Source organism: Salminus brasiliensis, chromosome 21 (assembly GCF_030463535.1).
Source record: "Salminus brasiliensis chromosome 21, fSalBra1.hap2, whole genome shotgun sequence".
NCBI lineage: Eukaryota > Metazoa > Chordata > Actinopteri > Characiformes > Bryconidae > Salminus > Salminus brasiliensis.
In genome coordinates this window covers 31,367,527-31,385,908 of record NC_132898.1, presented here as the reverse complement: position 1 = coordinate 31,385,908, position 18,382 = coordinate 31,367,527, and the positions used below count along the sequence as shown (strand labels likewise).

Sequence of the window (18,382 nt, the reverse complement as noted above, 5' to 3'; positions counted from 1 at the left end):
TTAAGTGGAAACTTTCATTCTGAATGCTGTGTGGTCCACAAACTCCAAGGGTTTGGTGGACACTGATTTAGGCCTAGTTTTGGAATTTCTGAACATTCCTGAGTCTAAAAAGCCTGGTCTATTAATGCGAAATCTCTATCCAAATGCCCCAAGATGGGCAATATTGTATCGTATCGGTATAAATTTGGTTGTCGTGATAATAATATGCTTTTCTAAGTATATGGAGGAGTCTGTTAGTGCTTAATAAACACTGATCAGCTGCAGGTTTCATTACTAACAGTGTAATTAGACTGGGTTCATTAGATGAAGAGCAGCAGATGTTGATTTATGATTACGTGTATCACTATAAAAGTCTTTAAATATCGTGATATAGTATTTTTTTACCATAGCTGAGACTCTACTAAACACAAGTCAATATAGAGACCATAATACTTTTCTCTTCGCCTGAGTACTCTTAGAAGAGGAGGGTCTTCAGTCTGGGTTTAAGGACAGCAAGCGTTGGACTCTGCTGTTCGGACACCCAGGGGAAGTTCGTTCGTTCCACCACTTCGGTGCAGGACAGTAAAAAGTCTGGACGCTCGTCTTCCGTGGATCTTAAAGGATGGCGGGTCGAGCCGAGCCGTACTTGAAGCTGGAGGGGCTCTTGGTGCAGATCGGCTTTTGACCATCACCATCAAGTACGGAGGGGCTGGCTGGTCCAGTCTTGGCTTTGTAGGCCAGAGTCAGGGGTTTGAATCTGATGACCTAGGCAGCAGCTACAGGAAGCTACAGTGAAGAGAGAACGCAGCAGCAGAGGAGGAGCTGAACATGGCTGAACTTAGAAACGTTGAAGACGACCCGACCCGTGCACCCGCTGCATTCTGGATATGCTGATGATGCGCAGAGGGAGACCAGCCAGAAGAGAGCTGCAGTGGTCAAGTCTTGAAGTGACGAGAGACATCTGAACATCTGAGCACCTGGGCGACTGGGAAGGGTCCAATTCTCTGGATTTACTTGCTAAATCAACCAGTGACAGATGTTTTAGCTGCCTTATATGGATACAAATAGAGTTACAGCACAGTTAACACCCTACTACCAGCCAGGCTTCTGCATCAGCCACCGAGCCATTACCTTGTCTTCAGCTCAGCCCCATTATCTTGCTGCCTTCTGTCTGTTAAGCTTTTAAGAGTGAGCACCTGTTCAACCCAGACTCTCTCTCTCTCTGCTTCTTTAAAGAGCTTTTAATTCAGGTTGACAACCACAATCGATATAGAGCTAATCCCAAAGCAGAAGACGTGTTTCTGGGCTGCCTTTGTTTTTATTTTTGCCTCCACAGGGTTTAACTGCATGTTACTTGCCCTGTTTTATGAAGTAAATCTATGCAAAAATCTATGCACACCAGGTAAACGCCAATTCCAAAAATATGTATTATTATTATTATTATATTTAATAATTTCATATTTCATGTGATTATAAAACACCAGTACCAACAGAATGTCCGCAGCTGACTAAGACTCAATGAGCCTTATCGCTGGTGCATCGGCTGTCCTTCTTTGGAGCTCTTTTTGTTGGTACCATTAGTGATTTTCCCAGGACAACCCCCACACACAAGACCTGCCTGAAGTTCTGAAGATGTTCTGACCAAGATTGTCCATTTTTTCCATTGTCCCCAGCTTCAACACCTTCAAGAAATGACTGTTCACTTGCAGCCTAATACAGCCATCTCTTCACAGGAGCCACTGATTCCTTTCCTCGGTGGATGGCTAGCTTTCCTTTTGCCTCGCGGTCAAGGCTCAGAGTTGGCCTTGCCGAGGTCTAGTCTATCAGACTGTGTGTACCTTCCCTGATTGTCCAGGTAGTCCATCACGCTGGCCTGACCTTCAACAGACGGCCTTGATGTCTAGCTGGATCACACCCTAGTCAGCCAGCGGCGCACGTTATTCACACACACCAGCGACAATAGCGTTTCGGCCTCCTTTCCCAAGGTGACTCACAACTTCTCATAAAGATAGACTGACGGCTCTCAAAAACACACACAGTCAGCAAACGGCCATAAATCGAACTGCCAGGACCAACCATCCCACCCTCCCTGCCCACCTACGAGCTCCTATGCGTCCTTATGAGCTCCTGTTAGCAGCTATGAAGCCTTATGCACCACTCCTGTGAGCTCTAATGAGGTAATAATGAATGCTGCTGATTTAAGGAGGCAATGTAGGACACACACACACACACACATACATATACTACTGGTGAACATGACGACACAACATGCTGAGACCAGAAGCTTATAACATCTACCTGCTATCTGCTAGGCCAAGAATGTCCCCTCTACATGTTCAGGCAGCTACAATACGGCGAGACAAGCAACAAAACCACAAAGAGAACGTGAAGCAGGCAGTGTTTTCTTCGCTACGCTTGACTTACCTGAAGCAACTCATTATAAACTGGACTGGGAGGCAACATTGCTCAATACTGCAAACTGCAATGTACCCTATTTGGACAAAAGTAATAGGACACCTGCTCATTCATTGTTTTTCTCTGAAATAATCCAGCTTCTTATCCGCTTCTGACTGGTCAAGATCAGGGCAGGTCCGGAGCCTACCTGGAATCATTGGGCGCAAGGCAGACATCCCCCTTGGACATGGTGCCAGTCCATCGCAGGGTACGGAGCATAACCATTCACACCCACACTCACACCCCAGGGCAATTTAGCGTAGGTGGAAGACAGTAGGAAACACGAAAAAGGCTTTCTACTAGATTTAGGAAGAGCATTGCTGTGAAGATTTGATTGCATTCAGTGACAAGAGCTTTAGGGAGATCAGGATGTTGGATGGAGTTCTTCCACTGCTCCACAGCTCAATGCTGAGGGGGCTTTATACCCCTCTACTAGCCCATGCCTGGTATTAGGCAGCATGGTGCCAATGGGTTCATGTTTACCTGCTCCAGAGAGCCCTATTCTATTGACAGTACTTCTCTACATCCTGTAGATGAATGCATTCACCATTTAGACAGGGTGTCCACAAATATTTGGACACGCAGTGTAGTTATGAGATCATAAACTGGACTGGGAGGCAACATAATTCTCAATACTGCAAACGGCAATGTACCCTATTTGGACAAAAGTATTAGGACACCTGCTCATTCATTGTTTTTCTCTAAAATAGTCCAGCTTCTTATCCGCTTCTGACTGGTCAGGATCACGGCAGGTCCGGAGCTTACCTGCTAACTTAATCACAACAACAACAAACAACAACAACCACCTATAACCATCATATCGTCCACATCTGCAGCAGAAGCCACAGTTTATCTCCACAAACCGAAACAGAAATCAGCTCAGTTGCACTTTTCTATGTTAGCTAAACCACAAGTCAGCAGACTCAAACAAAGGCAGGGTTCATACTCGCGACCGTGTTATATAGCCCGGGTCCATTGTTCAATTCTTGTTTGACTGGTCTAGACTGGTCACACCACCACGGACTGGCCAGCAACCGCACAAATGCAGAAACCAGTCAATAGACAAATGGCCAAAGCGAAGCACAGGGCCCACAACAGCACTGTACGTCATGCATTCAGTTCTCAGTAATCCTTCCATGCCAACACTGTGTGTGTATCTCACTTCCTAATTTATCCTAGCTCTATTGTAAGACCCCCCCCCCATCTGAAAAAACACCATGAAACAGCTCACATAATTCAGTTTGCGCTCTTCAGCTTTAGATCATGGCCTCAGACAACAGCCTCACCACATCTGTGTCTGGTGCCAGATGTGCTCGCATAATGTAATGGGATTAGGATTATGGGCTTCTCCCACCCCAGTGACATGAAACCTGCTGTTTGCATCTGCATTATTTACACAAGCAAAGTGGTTCTGAACAGCATCCCTGCTGACGGCCATGTTCTCCACAAGGTCAGTGGATCCTGCCCTGCCCGTGGAGTTCGGTCCCCTTACTCCGAACGCACCTGATCCAGCTAAGTAGCTAATTAACAAGCCTTTCCCGAGCACGGTGTAGATCTATAGTTCCAGACTGTATCCATCTGTTTCTCTGTATACCCTGTTCTTCAATGCTCTGGACTCAACTGGACTGACCACCACAGAGCAGGTAGGTTTTATCGGGTGGTGCCCCTGGAGGTCGGTCCCCTTACTCTGAACACACTGATAGAGCAAAGTAGCTAATTAACAAGCCTTTCCTGAGCTAGAGGTGGTGTGCTACAGCAGGAAGCCACTACAATGTGCAAAGGTAGGGAATAGAGATCACTGGCCATTTCATCAGAAACTCCTTCTATACATAGAGGTCCAGTGGACGAAGGTTGCCGTCCCGAGGATCTGAGGATCGCTGGTTTGAATCCCTGTGCATGCTGCTTGACATCAGCAGCTGGAGTCAGAGAGCACAATCAGCCTGGAAAACAGTTCGAGATCACTTGATGATAGCAAGCAATGCACTCTTTCCCCATCATAGGAGCACTGTGTAGATGTATAGTTCCAGACTGTATCCATGTGTTATTAGCCTCCTTTCATCCTGTTCTTCAATGCTCAGGCCACTACTGGACTGATGACCACAGAACAGGTAGGTATTATTTGGGTGGTGGGTCATTCTCAGCATTGTAAGGACACTGACATGGCGGTGCTGGTGTGCAAGTAGGGTGTTGTACTGGTACAAGGTTGTAAAGTTCACAGCACAAAAAAACAAACACCTATACATTTAAATGTTGGTCCTCTTCTGTCTACGTTCACAAACTTTGCATGTGAGATTCATGCATAATAATAAGTAAATTATCATTCTAAAGCAGGACTTCTTTTCTTTAAATTACATAACCTTTATCAAAACTTACAAATTCATGAATTGCACTGTACTGAAAATGTATAGCAGCTATCCAGTTTAATAACATTTATAAAAAAAAATAAAAAAAAATAAAAATAAAATAAAAAAGATGCACCTTGAATTAGGGCTGGGCGATATGGTAAAAATACTACATTACATAATACTACAAGTGATAAATATTGTGTATTGCAAAACGAGTCTTATCACAATACATGTAAATCACAGATTAAAAACACCAGTAGCGACAGATTCTTATAAACTAATATTCAGATACTCTCCTGCACTGACAACACTGCTGCATTTCATCCAATTAAAGCAGTCTAATTACACAGACATTGTTTATTACGCAACAACAGCGTCCTCAATATGCTTAGAAAGCATATGGTCATCACGATAACATTTTTTACAAAACAATAAAATATGCCCAGCTCTACCTTGAATATTTTAGAGGTAGTAGAAGTGCTGCATTTGTTTGGAAGACTCTCTTGCAAAAAAATACAAAAACCCCCCAAAAACTCGTATATTATAAAAATGTTTAATATCACGACAGCAAGCGTACAAAACAACCCGACGTTCAAACCAGGAACACGTTTCCAGTGCAAATTCAAAGAATTACAAATTCTCAATCTTCCAATGGTGCAAGAGAAAAGTTATCAGAGTATAAATACAGTTTCACGTATCAATAAATACATACATTCAAAATGTTGATAAATTACAGCAAATAAACAACTTCTGTCAAGTTTTTAAAAATAACTCCTATCTTTTAAATTTTGGTCATATATTAATGAAAATCATTCAAGCCAGAAATGAACTGCTACAACTCAGCAAGCTAATAGACAACAGCAGTCAGTGTGTGTGTGTGTGTGTGTGTGTGTGTGTGTGTGTTACGGCCTTTGTTTTACTGACCGACATTAAATGAAAACAGTACCTTTACAAATATTGTGCTGATATCTAAACATCCTTTAACGAAGTATTTGTAAGTTAAATTGAGAGGGTGCGCAAATCACAGTGAAATGGTAAACAGCAAACGGACTTGCTAGTGAAGAATTCATCATACTGCACCTGTAAACCATTGAGTTTTATGAGTTTAAAGATCAGTCTTTCACCATGAGAAAATGGGGTTTAAAAAAAAAACCAAACAAAAAACAAACAAAAAACTAAAGCAAAAACAAAAGAAACAAACTAAAGCCCAAGTTTACTTTGGCTACAATTTAAATATATTATAAATTACATTGTAACAGTAAAATTACAGTGTACTATTGTATACAATAGTTTTGTGCCTTCTTATTGATCTTGCCTCTTCGTCAGTCTAATGATTGTCCTCATGACTATGCACTTTATTTATATATTTAAAAACAAACAAACAAACCAAACAAGAAAATCCTACACCAACAGCAGAAATGGTTCGTTTTCTGTGCTGCTGTTCCTCCTTTAATTCTCAGCCACAGCTTCCTCAGAAAACGGTGGTTGAAAATTAAAGATTCCTCAGTAAACAAAAGGAGACCACTCTCCTTGAATGGAATTGAATATCGTAATCTTTGGAAAGAACTGCTCGGCTTGTGTACGTCAGTGCACGTGGTTTAAATGCTAAAAGACCTCGATTGGCCGTTTTGAACAGCAAAATATCGTATTAAGCAGTTTATAAACACAGATTGCAGCAAACGTAAAACACAGCAAAAACCTGCATTCAAGCAACATCAAACATCAGCAATCTCCAAAATGCAAGCCGAGTCATTCGCTGCGGAAAGTGAAATAATGTGACTGTACTTCAGTGTGTGACCTTAAAGCATACCTCTCTTTAAACCTCCACTGAAGAAATGAACCAGAAAACTGAATTAAATATAAAATAAATAAAAAAGAAATAATAAAAAAAAACACCCTTGACATTCTCACGCTCTCTGCTAATGCTAAACACACTGCATTATTCGAAGGCTTAAAACATACAGGTGCACCAGTGAGAATGTGGCCTCCTATGTCCAATGCAGCAACCTTTCATGAGTTTTAACCTTCACTAAAATAGCAAGACATATTTAGCCTCAGAATGCTGACGACCTGAAGCGCTCATCATTAATAACCCCCACCCAAAAAAACAAACACAGAAATAAGAGCTGAGAGAATGGAAGGTAATGAGGGCAGAAAAACACTAGTTGCTGTCAATCCTTCAGAGAGAAATGCTTGTCGCATAGTTCATATTTCAGGTGTGCTGTCCACAAACAATAATAATAAATAAATAAATATTTATTGATTTATCAATCAGTTTTAACAAACACGCATTAGCCCCACTGCATGTTTGGTTTTTTTCCCCCCCTTTCCCATCTTCTCTTTTTTGTTGCACCATCAGCCACCCTTCACAACATTTGTATATGCTAGACTGAAATCATGTTGGGGTTATGCATAGAGGTCAGAGGCAAGTGGCAACCGAATGACCCCAAATGCATGCAGTTAATGCATCGCAAAAATGACCGCTCCATTACAAGAGTGAAAATATCATGAAAATATACTGAAATGCATACCGTTATGCTACCAAACTGCTGTTGAGGGCGCAATCATGAGAGATTCATTAAGCACGTGCTGGAAGGTGTCATCATTTTTCTTTGCAGTGTCTTTTTTTCCCCCCCAGTCGATGAAAATGTGCTTCAGACCCAGGCTTTTAGGAGCAGAGCCACCTCCCAAAAATGTCACTGTTGCAAATTTGATACCTCCAGTGCTGCATCTGTTTATCTGAGGTACTCCTCGTCTGAAAGGCTGCCTGGGCTCTCATCCTCACTGCCTTCCAACTCTGGGAGATCACCCCACAGCAGCAGGTTCTGTCCTAAGAGAGGACGCAATTATCTCAGTCAGGTCATATTCACATCGGTCAGTAACTTCGGCACTACAGGTTGATCAAGGCTTCTGATTAGTGGGTCTCTGCGTAAATGTGAAATGGGCAGGGATGGGACAAATGTTTATCTGATCCTTGATTCTGCTCTATTTGGAGCTCACGCTGGCTCTGACTGTTCCACCCCTAGTGCTACCAAAGAGCCCACTGGCATCCATGGATATGAATGATGTATAGTTAACGTGTGGGAGGTGTGTACATCACCGCCTCTACTAGAGACTTCGGTCATGATGCAGAAGTATAAAATAAATCAAAGCCTTACGCAGCAGAACAGTAATCTCAATTGGTTTCCCCAGACAAGGATAAAGCCTAGTCCGGGACTACAGAGCACCCTGAATGGTATTTCTCCACTGGAAGAGAAATTTAGTCTAGGCCTAGCTTTAATCCCAGACACCTCCTTTAATTAGCGTATTCTGCCCACTGCTTCCAATTGTGCTTGTACGGCATACACACAGACTGTGGCGCATGAGCCTATCGCCACCATGTCCAATGCCAAGCATCCGCTAGAGGGGTATAAAGTCCCCCAGCTTTGGAACTCTGTGCTCCAAGCTCCACTAAATGTCTTTGGTAGGAGTCAGAGTGAGGTTTAAGATCTAGAACTAACTAATCCTCCAATATTAGTACCTGGCCTCACTTATGCGCTTATGGCAGGATGCAATCAAATAAGGCAAACAGATCTGAGTGTGGTATATAATCTCACAAAAGGGGGAAACGTTAATGAGAGGCTTTTGGACTTTGGAGCTGAGCAATGTCAATGCTGAGCAACGTCAAAAGTATGGGTATGAGGTTGTCGTCATGCCGATACTCATGCCCCCCTCTCCCCTACTGAACGGGATGCATCTGCCTAACTCACATGGAACATGGTAACATCTGTATATCCAAAGGACCCTTTGACAGAAATTCCAAACCTGATGAATCCAGTCGGTTGATGGTAGACACAGCTTCACTATTGAACATCCAGAAGTGCCCATTGTTACAGGACAGGAGGCAGGGCTTGCACGGGGCCACCACATGATACCCAACAACATTTCCACTGAATGGGCAGAACAGGCCAGAAATCGGAGAGAAAGAGAAAAACAGAGGCCAAACACAATGAGACAGAACAGCAGACTCCGACCAACAAATGAGGCAACAGTGAGAGGCGTCGGCAGAGCAAAACATCGACATGACTACACGTTAATCTAACGTACTTACTATAAATCATCCTGACTGTAATTGCATATTAAAACAGTTCATTATCAAATACACAAACACATACCACTTCAGACAGGCAATGTCTCTTAACTTGCATTTGCAGCTTTCGGTGGAATAGCAGCCTGCAACAAAGTCAACCGTCCTGCAGATGAGAGACAGAATATTAGAATTAAAGGAACAGTTTGCAAAAAAGTAAACAAACATAAAAAAGAGAACTGGACTAATCAGGTGTGCCATCTGAGGATCGCTTCTTTAATCTTGCACTAAGGCAACGTGAAAGGTGTAGAAGCAAAGCAACACATGCAAGAGCACTTGAATAAAATGCATTTAATGTATTCCTCAAAAACAGACATGAGCTGCATGCACTTTATAAGTAAATAAGTCCATTTTTTAAGAAGATTAAGGGTCAGCCTTACCTGTTTGGGGGCATGTCAGTTGAAAACAGCTCGATTTCTGTATCAGCCAGAAGCACAGCTTTCATCCCTCTCGTGCAGAGGAGACTGTCGCAGTAGATGCAGTTCACCTGCGTGACGCATTTATTCTTAAAATTAGAAGTGGACATCGCGCAGCTCGGTCAGAATAGCCACTGGTTTCCTGTCTTTGGACGAAACACTGCTAGCTAGCTAGATCAGGCCAGGTCGTGCTAGCTGCCAAACAGCTGTCCCGAGCTTAGTTGTTTGGGCTGTGTGACAGTCCTATCTGTGCAGATCAGGGGTTTAAAACGGACGACCTGTCAGCTGAACACCGCAACGCAACACTAACAAGGCTACTAGCTGGCTAGCACCTGCCTTTGTTAGCTAACTATTAACAGTACGCTACCGCTAACGCTAGCTAGCTATCTATAGCTAACTTATTCTCACTATCTGGCACAACAGCAGTGACATAAACCTACCGGACACTGATATCAGTGACCAACAAACCTGTTTAACTCAATTCGAATCATGTTCGAGCTGGAAAAAGCACAATTTAGCCCAATAAAGCGCGACGGTGCTAACCGCTCGGCTCGCTAAGCTAAGTTTGTTTACGTCCCCATAGCCCCCCTTTACTGGCTTCCTGAAACATTTTCAAACCGCTGCAGGCGTGGCGCTGATTGGTTGAAACGAGAAGTGCTCTCCGGTGATTGGCTACCGCTACGGTACTCGCCGAAAAAGTCCTTTAAATAATTTTTATTTTTTAATATTATTATTTTAACGATGCGGCACTTCTTTAAACATGTCTTAAGCCTTAAGTATGTGAAAATAGGGCACTACTATTAATAGTGCTTTTATTAATATGGTATAGTAGTATGTGGTTTGGGACAGAGCCTTAAGTGTGTCAAAATAGCACACTACTATTAAAAGTGCATGTATTACTGCAGTATAGTAGCTAGGATGAGGTTTGGGACAGAGCCTTAAGTGTGTTAAATAGTGCACTACTATTTTCTAGTGTGTTTATTAGTATTAAATGAGGATGAGGTTTAGGACAGAGCCTTAAGTGTGTCAAAATAGCACACTACTATTAAAAGTGCATGTATTACTGCAGTATAGTAGCTAGGATGTGGATTTGGACAGACCCTTAAGTGTGTTAAATAGTGCACTGCTATTAACAGTGCTTTTATTAATATGATATAGTATGTAGTATGTAATATGTGGTTTAGGACAGAGCTTTAAGTGTGTTAAAATAGTACACTACTATTAGTAGGGCATGTATTAATGTGGGATAGTAGCTAGGCTGTGAATTCGGACAGACCCTTAAGTGTGTTAAATAGTGCACTACTATTTTCTAGTGTGTTTAATAGTATTGTACAGTAGTATGAGGTTTAGGACATATTATTATTTTAACGATGCACCACTTCTTTAAACATGTCTTAAGCCTTAAGTATGTGAAAATAGGGCACTACTATTAATAGTCCTTTTATTAATATGGTATAGTAGTATGTGGTTTGGAACAGAGCCTTAAGTGTGTCAAAATAGCACACTACTATTAAAAGTGCATGTATTACTGCAGTATAGTAGCTAGGATGTGGATTTGGACAGACCCCTAATGTGTTTAATAGTGCACTACTATTTTCTAGTGTGTTTAATAGTATTGTACAGTAGTATGAGGTTTAGGACATATTATTATTTTGTCAAATTTGTTCCGTAAATTGCTGAAAAAAAATAAAATAAAATAAAATAAAAAAATAAAATCGCAGGATTCACCTCCACGTTTAAGCGTTTAACGTTTAAATAAAGTTTAAGCGTAAAAATATTAATCTAAACGTGATAAAATAATAAGAATGACTAAACGTGGAATTGATTTTATTGTGGATTTGAGGAATTTCGGACCACATCCGCTTCGCCCAGCCAATGGGACCGGTGGGGGGTTGTCCACTGTGCCCATGAACAGAGGCGGGGTTAGAGTTGGGAAAAACTCCGAGATAACAGACTGCTGAGCTACGGCTGGAGAAGACTTGTAGAATCAGATCATATTAAAACGAGATGCTGTAAAGGAATGGAAATCACCTGTCCAGGTAACGGTTTGACTCGGGTTCGGGGGCAGAAAGGCACGTGACTGTGTCTGTAGTGTCCGGTAGTGAGCTCGACCAGGCAAGCGGGAGAGGGAGCGACTGGGGGACTGGCTCCTTTTAAAGCTTTTCTTTGTGGGAACTTTAGATCGAGGACCTGATGATCAGCTGGTTTATCTGTATAAACTATGATAATATAAAGACATGATGGATACTTCAGTGTTGTGTCAAATTTTGACAATTCATTTGTGGATAGTTTGGATAGAAATGTACAGCAGCCTGCCTGCTTTTACACTTAAGTAGTAGGTTAAGCAGGATAAAGGTTTAAGATAGTAAAAAAAATAAAATACAACATTACACTACTATTAATAGTCCATTTATTACTACAGTAGAGTCTTAGAGTAGTGCATTACAATAGTACGGTATAGTAGTATGGGGTTTGGGACAGAGCCTTAAGTGTGTCAAAATAGCACACTACTATTAGTAGGGCATGTATTAATGTGGGATAGTAGGTAGGATGTGAATTCGGACAGACCCTTAAGTGTGTTAAATAGTGCACTACTATTTTCTAGTGTGTTTAATAGTATTGTACAGTAGTATGTGGTTTAGGACAGAGCCTTAAGTATGTTAGAATAGGGCACTACTATTAGTAGGGCATGTATTAACGTGGGATAGTAGGTAGGATGTGAATTTGGACAGACCCTTAAGTGTGTTAAATAGTGCACTACTATTTTCTAGTGTGTTTATTAGGATTAAATGGTAGGATGAGGTTTAGGACAGAGCCTTAAGTATGTGAAAATAGGGCACTACTATTAACAGTGCTTTTATTAATATGGTATAGTAGTATGTGGTTTAGGACAGAACCTTAAGTGTGTCAAAATAGCACACTACTATTAAAAGTGCATGTATTACTGCAGTATAGTAGCTAGGATGTGGATTTGGACAGACCCTTAATGTGTTTAATAGTGCACTACTATTTTCTAGTGTGTTTAATAGTATTGTACAGTAGTATGTGGTTTAGGACAGAGCCTTAAGTGTGTCAAAATAGTACACTACTATTAGTAGGGCATGTATTACTGCAGTATAGTAGCTAGGATGTGGATTTTGGATGTGTTTAATAGTGCACTACTATTTTCTAGTGTCTTTAATAGTATTATACAGTAGTATGTATAGTAGTAGGTTCAGGACAAGGCGTAAGTATGTTAAAATATAAAATTAAAATAGTTTATGCACTAGCCGCCTGCCCAACCCACACTACTAGGATTAGTGTGTAGGATAGTAGTAGTAGTGTGTAGTATGCGATTGGGACGCGGCCGTGGGTATGTTAACAGTGCACTGCTATTAGCAGATATTAGTCATTTGTGTAGTAGCTGTGTATATTAGGGTAGACTGTAGGGTAGAATAGCACTATTGGCTTATTTAGCACCAGTCCTTTTATTAGGGTATTAATAATTAAATAAACATTTAAATAGCAGTAAATAAAACACCACGCTGTTCTTCGTTGCAGGTTGGTGGTGCAATGTTATCCCCAAAACAGTGGAGTGGTGTTTAAAGCAGCCCAGGTTTCCTCCCGGAGCTCCACGCGCTGCAGTACGGGCTCTCCACTGAAGCTGCGCGCCCCGCTGCAGTGCTGCTCTGCCTCTGGTCGTGCAGGTGCGCCCGTGCATCTCCGTGCTTTTGCAGACGAGCCTTTTTCAGACAAGACTCCCGAGACCCTTACAGCTACTGTGAGCAGGAAAAAAGAAGGCAGGCAGGCAGGCAGACACACAGATACACACAGAAACTTTGCTCGCCGACCACTGGAGCTGGGCGAGGGAATGCCTCCAGTCTCTGCAGGTCCTCTATACCGCCTTCCGAGAGACGCGCAGCCGCGAGGGAAGCAGCAGCAGCAGCAGCAGCAGCAGCACCAGCAGCAGCAGCAGCACCATAATAATAATGCGGGGAGACTGAGCACCGACATGAGCCAGTAATCGCCCTTCCTTCTGGACTGCACTCCTCCCGAACCCCATTCGCCTTGTTTTTGTGGATATCCTTCGCCGAACCTGCTTTTTTTAGTAGTTTTTGCTGTTGTTGTTGTTGTTGTTGTTGTTGGTCTGCAGTTACTACACGGACGTCGCGCTAGTGTTTCACGTTTAAGCCAAACATGACGTCTCCTGCGAAATTTCGGAAAGACAAGGAGATTATAGCCGAATATGAAACGCAAGTCAAAGGTGAGTGAGCTTTATCTGACTGTAAATGTCATTTCCCGGACATTTTAAGAGCATAACCCGGCTTGTTTTGGTGCGGTTAGTCGGGGAGGGTCGTAGCACCTTTGTTTACAGCTCAGCCCGTCGCTCCACGCCGCGGCTGGTGTGTCTCGCGTAGCTGGCTTAGAGCTTATGTGGCTTATGGCTCAGACCAGCCAGCAAAATTAGACCTCTGCTGTAAGGAAAACAGTAGTTAATAGTAGTCGAACTGCTTTAAAGCTCGTTAAAGTGTCTTAGGAGGCATGTGTGAGGCTGACGGAGATAATTTGGGCAGTTGTACGATGATGGGAGTCCGTAGCTAACTAGCTATAGCTAACTTACTAACTTCCACCCCTCTCTGCGCATTTAGCTGGGATATCTAGTTAATTTACGTTTTGCAGTTTGCAACGCCGTGTTAAAATGTGCTAAACATGCCTGTGTTTTTATGCTGATGTGTGTTAAAGTGGTCACCGTTGTTGTGGGAACACATGGACGAGGCAAGGAGGAAGCTGAAGTTGGTTGGGGAATTTTTCCGTTCCACCTTAAATTCTACCGCAGTTACGGTTCAGGCGCCTGTAGCGCGGTAACGTGGCCGGTGCTGCATTTAAGGTGGAATTGGTAATTCGATCAACCAGCCAACTTCAGCTTCGTCCGGCAGGGCGTTTTCTTCTGCACGGTGCTCGGTGTTGCCCTTCTGCAACAGATCCACCACGCTTTCTTGCATATGCATGATCATGGACAGCAGACTGCAGGATTTCTGCAGTTTGACCCCCCTCCACACTCCACAGCCGTGGATTTGCCATTATCTGCAAGCTCAAGCCCAGTCCTGGCACACTGCAGGCTGAAAGGAGCAGCAGGGATCATGATGCTCAGTAAAGCAGTCAGGGGAGGTTTACTCCAGGAGGCATTGGGTTCGGTCACGGCTTGCTTTTCATGGACGAGTTTCCATATTAAGACCAGTGTAACATCATTTCAGATTATGGGGGCTGGCTTGGACTCAAGTTTCCTCTGTTTCCTCCGAGGAGGAGGAGGAGGAGGATGTGGGGTTTCATAGGCGAGAGGAACAATACCCCCCTCCTGCCTTTTCTCGCCCAGATGTGATAGGAAGTGTTGCCTACTTTCCTATCAAGACATCTGGATTTTAAAGGTGCAGCGCTTATTTGACGTGAACGGGTTGATGGGTGTGCAGGTGCAGGTTTTCCTTGCATATGGATGTATTTGGTTCATTATTCAATTATTCTTTAAATCTAATTGCAGCAGCTACTGTGAATCATCTGTTAACCTTAAAGCATATCTTGTGAAGTCCAACAGGGTTCTATAAAACTGCTGTTAATCATGACAGAAATGTAGTTGTGAAGAAGAGGGCTCAATCGTGGGCCAACATCCAGGGTTTAAAGGGTTAACCAGGCAAGGTAGAACCCTTGAGGAACCCCCTATCTTTTTTTTTTTAAGGGTGAATAATAAAAAGGCTAGTTTACCTAGTTGGTTATAGGTGGCACAGCAGATACTGTGTGTGTTGCACAGCTCCAGGGTTATGACTTCGATCCTTGCTCTGATTGCTCAGGCTGTGAGAATACTGCTGTGTTTTTCCACTGTCTCCAGTGGGGTGTACTTCAGTTTGCCTTCCAAAAACACACATGGTAGGTGCATTGGCTATGATAAATTGCCCCTATGAGTGAGTGTGTATGTGTGCGGTACCCAGGGGGTATTCCTGCCTTGCGCCCAGTGATTTCAGGTAGGCCTACCACAGCCCTGACCAGGAAGAAGTGGATAAGACGAGGGTTGGACGGACAGTTGTTTATAGGCATAAACAGTTTTCTGATTTTTTTTGTGTAATGACTCTTATTGTCTTTATCTTAATTTTAATGTTCCACTTTACAAGTTCATGTATTACTGCAGTATAGTCACTAGAATGAGGTTTAGGACAGAGCCTTAAGTGTGTTAAAATAGTACTCTACTATTAGTAGGGCATGTATTAATGTGGGATAGTAGCTAGGATGTGAATTTGGACAAACCCTTAAGTGTGTTTATTAGTATTGAATGATAGGATGAGGTTTAGGACAGAGCCTTAAGTATGTTAAAATAGTACACTGCCATTAACAGTGCTTTTATTAATATGGTATAGTAGTATGTGGTTTAGGATAGAGCCTTAAGTGTGTTAAAATAGTACTCTACTATTAGTAGGGCATGTATTAATGTGGGATAGTAGCTAGGATGTGAATTTGGACAAACCCTTAAGTGTGTTTATTAGTATTGAATGATAGGATGAGGTTTAGGACAGAGCCTTAAGTGTGTTAAATAGTGCACTACTATTTTCTAGTGTGTTTATTAGTATTAAATGGTAGGATGAGGTTAGGATGAGCCTTAAGTATGTAAAAATAGTACTCTACTATTAGTAGGGCATGTATTAATGTGGGATAGTAGGTAGGATGTGAATTCGGACAGACCCTTAAGTGTGTTTATTAGTATTGAATGATAGGATGAGGTTTAGGACAGAGCCTTAAGTATGTTAAAATAGTACACTACTATTAGTAGGGCATGTATTACTGCAGTATAGTAGCTAGGATGTGGATTTGGACAGACCCTTAAGTGTGTTAAATAGTGCACTACTATTTTCTAGTGTGTTTATTAGTATTAAATGGTAGGATGAGGTTTAGGACAGAGCCTTAGGTATGTTAAAATAGTACACTGCCATTAACAGTGCTTTTATTAATATGGTATAGTAGTATGTGGTTTAGGATAGAGCCTTAAGTGTGTTAAAATAGTACACTACTATTAGTAGGGCATGTATTAATGTGGGATAGTAGCTAGGATGTGAATTCGGACAGACCCTTAAGTGTGTTTATTAGTATTGAATGATAGGATGAGGTTTAGGACAGAGCCTTAAGTATGTGAAAATAGGGCACTACTATATTTTCTTTCTACTATATATACTTAATTTTAATGTTCCACTTCACAAGTTCACACAAGTTAGATTGGGCTCTTCCAGGCATATCCTGATCGCTGAGAACCTTTCCAGTGCCTCCAGTTGCACAAGTTTCTTTTCTTTCAGTTCGACTTAAAAAGAGGCCTTTCCTGCTTCTTTTGAGGCAGGACTTCTGAAGAACAGTGCTGTTTAATCACCAGCCAAGTGACACGCTGGGTGAAGTTGAGGTCATTCTGTTCTTCTTCACTGTAACACCAGGAGCCTGTGAAAGGAGCAGCTCTAAGTAAAATATCATTAGCTTGCTGCCCTGGGAACAGCTGTATTTGTAGTCTTTACTAAAAACGTTAACGTTCGAAGGGTTGTACATGTTGTGTGAGGGTTGGATGTATCTCCAGAGGTTCTACACTCATTATTTGAGCTTTTATTAACGGGAAGCATTTCTCTAAATCTCCACCGGACAGATTTTCACCAGGCTTTATTCAACCGTTAATCTCAAATCACCCTAACTTGAATTCCTTTTCACCCAGCTGCCTTTGCTGCAGAGCAGCCAATCTTGGCTGAAGCTGCGTTGGCCCATGTCTGCTCATTGAATAACGGCCTTTTTCACGTTCTGGAAAAGCGGTGTTATGTCTAAGGCATTCATCTACACCCTGCGACGAGTGCATTCGTCTTCCTGTAGGGAAAAAGGAATGTAAATCTATATACCTGATATAAATATTACACTATTATTTCCCTCCCTGGTTCTTTACTCTTCATTTGCTGTCATTTGGACTAAGCATAGTTTCCCCTGTGTCGGCGGTACCCCCCACCCGCCCCCTGCCCCCCGCACCTTGCAAGCCGTCGGCTGCTCTGCTATGAGAGAATGGGGAAATAAATGCTCACAGATTTCTCCCCCCCCCCCCTTTTTTTCTGCTGTGTTTCAAAGCCAGCGGCACAGAAGAGAAGGAATAACACACAGCGCTTCTTCTCCTCCCAGAGTTATTGGGTGGAGGGGGGTGAAGGGGAAGTGAGGAGGGGGTGTTATCTCCCGAAAACGACCCAGATTTTGTAATAAGCCATTGCATGTAAAATGTCACTCGCTTCGCCAACATATTCTTTCATGACTTAGTGACAGAAATAGGAAGCGGTAATTGCATGGTGAGCCACACAAAGCAGGCAGACGTTGGGAGCATCCGAGAAACCTGAGAAGGTGCGAAAAGACAAATCAAGGCTCTCTCCAACGCAGCTTGAGTTATAATTGATTAGTAACACCACTCGCTTACAATTGATTAATAACGAAACGATGAGATTCGCTCATTTCGGTGATTGCAACTGCTATAATGAACGTAAGGGATTCTGCACAATCACTCTCTCGGGACCTTTACTTCAAACGATAGATGGGAAACTGTTGATTTTAATTGCTGCTCTAGGCTCCAGACCAGACCGGTCTCCAGGCTGGATGAACTGCACTGTCGCTCTTTCGGATTGACTGTATTGATGCGTGGTAGGAGGCATTCCTGTGTGGTTTCACTATGATTCTTTGAAGCCAGTAAATGCAGGCCAGTATTATGCCGCCTCAGGTTCCAGCATGTTATTTGCACAGCATCGGGACACTGTTGCAGGTCCGGAGTATATTTTCTCGCTCTGCGGTCAGGAAATGGATTCCTTGCTGTGTAAGTCACTGGACTGGTCAGGTGGTCCTCCTTCAAGCCTCCTCCAAATGTGTGAAGGCCCTCCCTTGTATTGATTTCGGGGAGGATTTGCCTGTAAAGGGTTGCTCCAGGCTGGCAGCTCTTGATAACTGAAATTTGGACTAAAGTTAAGTATTTTTCCTTCATCCACAGTCAGAGCAGCTCCTGGGCTCGGGCCTGTGTTTATTATGGGACTTATAGGAAGATG

The 18,382-nt window shown here is 42.6% G+C and overlaps 2 protein-coding genes across 3 annotated transcripts in view; one reads left to right on the top strand and one right to left on the bottom strand.

Annotated features, from left to right (window-relative positions):
• Positions 1-5,312: 5,312 nt before the first annotated feature.
• Positions 5,313-9,903, bottom strand: LOC140542886 (protein FAM72A). Its single transcript, XM_072665840.1, has 4 exons — positions 9,285-9,903; positions 8,933-9,010; positions 8,583-8,707; positions 5,313-7,608 (listed from the first exon to the last, which is right to left on the bottom strand). Exons 1-4 carry the CDS (start codon positions 9,428-9,430, stop codon positions 7,514-7,516), a joined length of 444 nt encoding a protein of 147 aa, XP_072521941.1. The 5' UTR covers positions 9,431-9,903; the 3' UTR covers positions 5,313-7,513.
• A 1,322-nt stretch (positions 9,904-11,225) lies between these two features.
• Positions 11,226-18,382, top strand: part of srgap2 (SLIT-ROBO Rho GTPase activating protein 2) — a 133,898-nt gene continuing 126,741 nt past the window's right edge. The window contains exons 1-2 of one of the 2 annotated variants that reach the window (XM_072665355.1): positions 11,226-11,359; positions 12,861-13,563. In XM_072665355.1, the coding sequence (XP_072521456.1) occupies positions 13,497-13,563 (67 nt within the window). In that variant the 5' untranslated portion in view covers positions 11,226-11,359; positions 12,861-13,496. The remainder of the gene's footprint in view (positions 11,360-12,860; positions 13,564-18,382) is intronic. The other variant, XM_072665356.1, reaches the window with a different exon arrangement.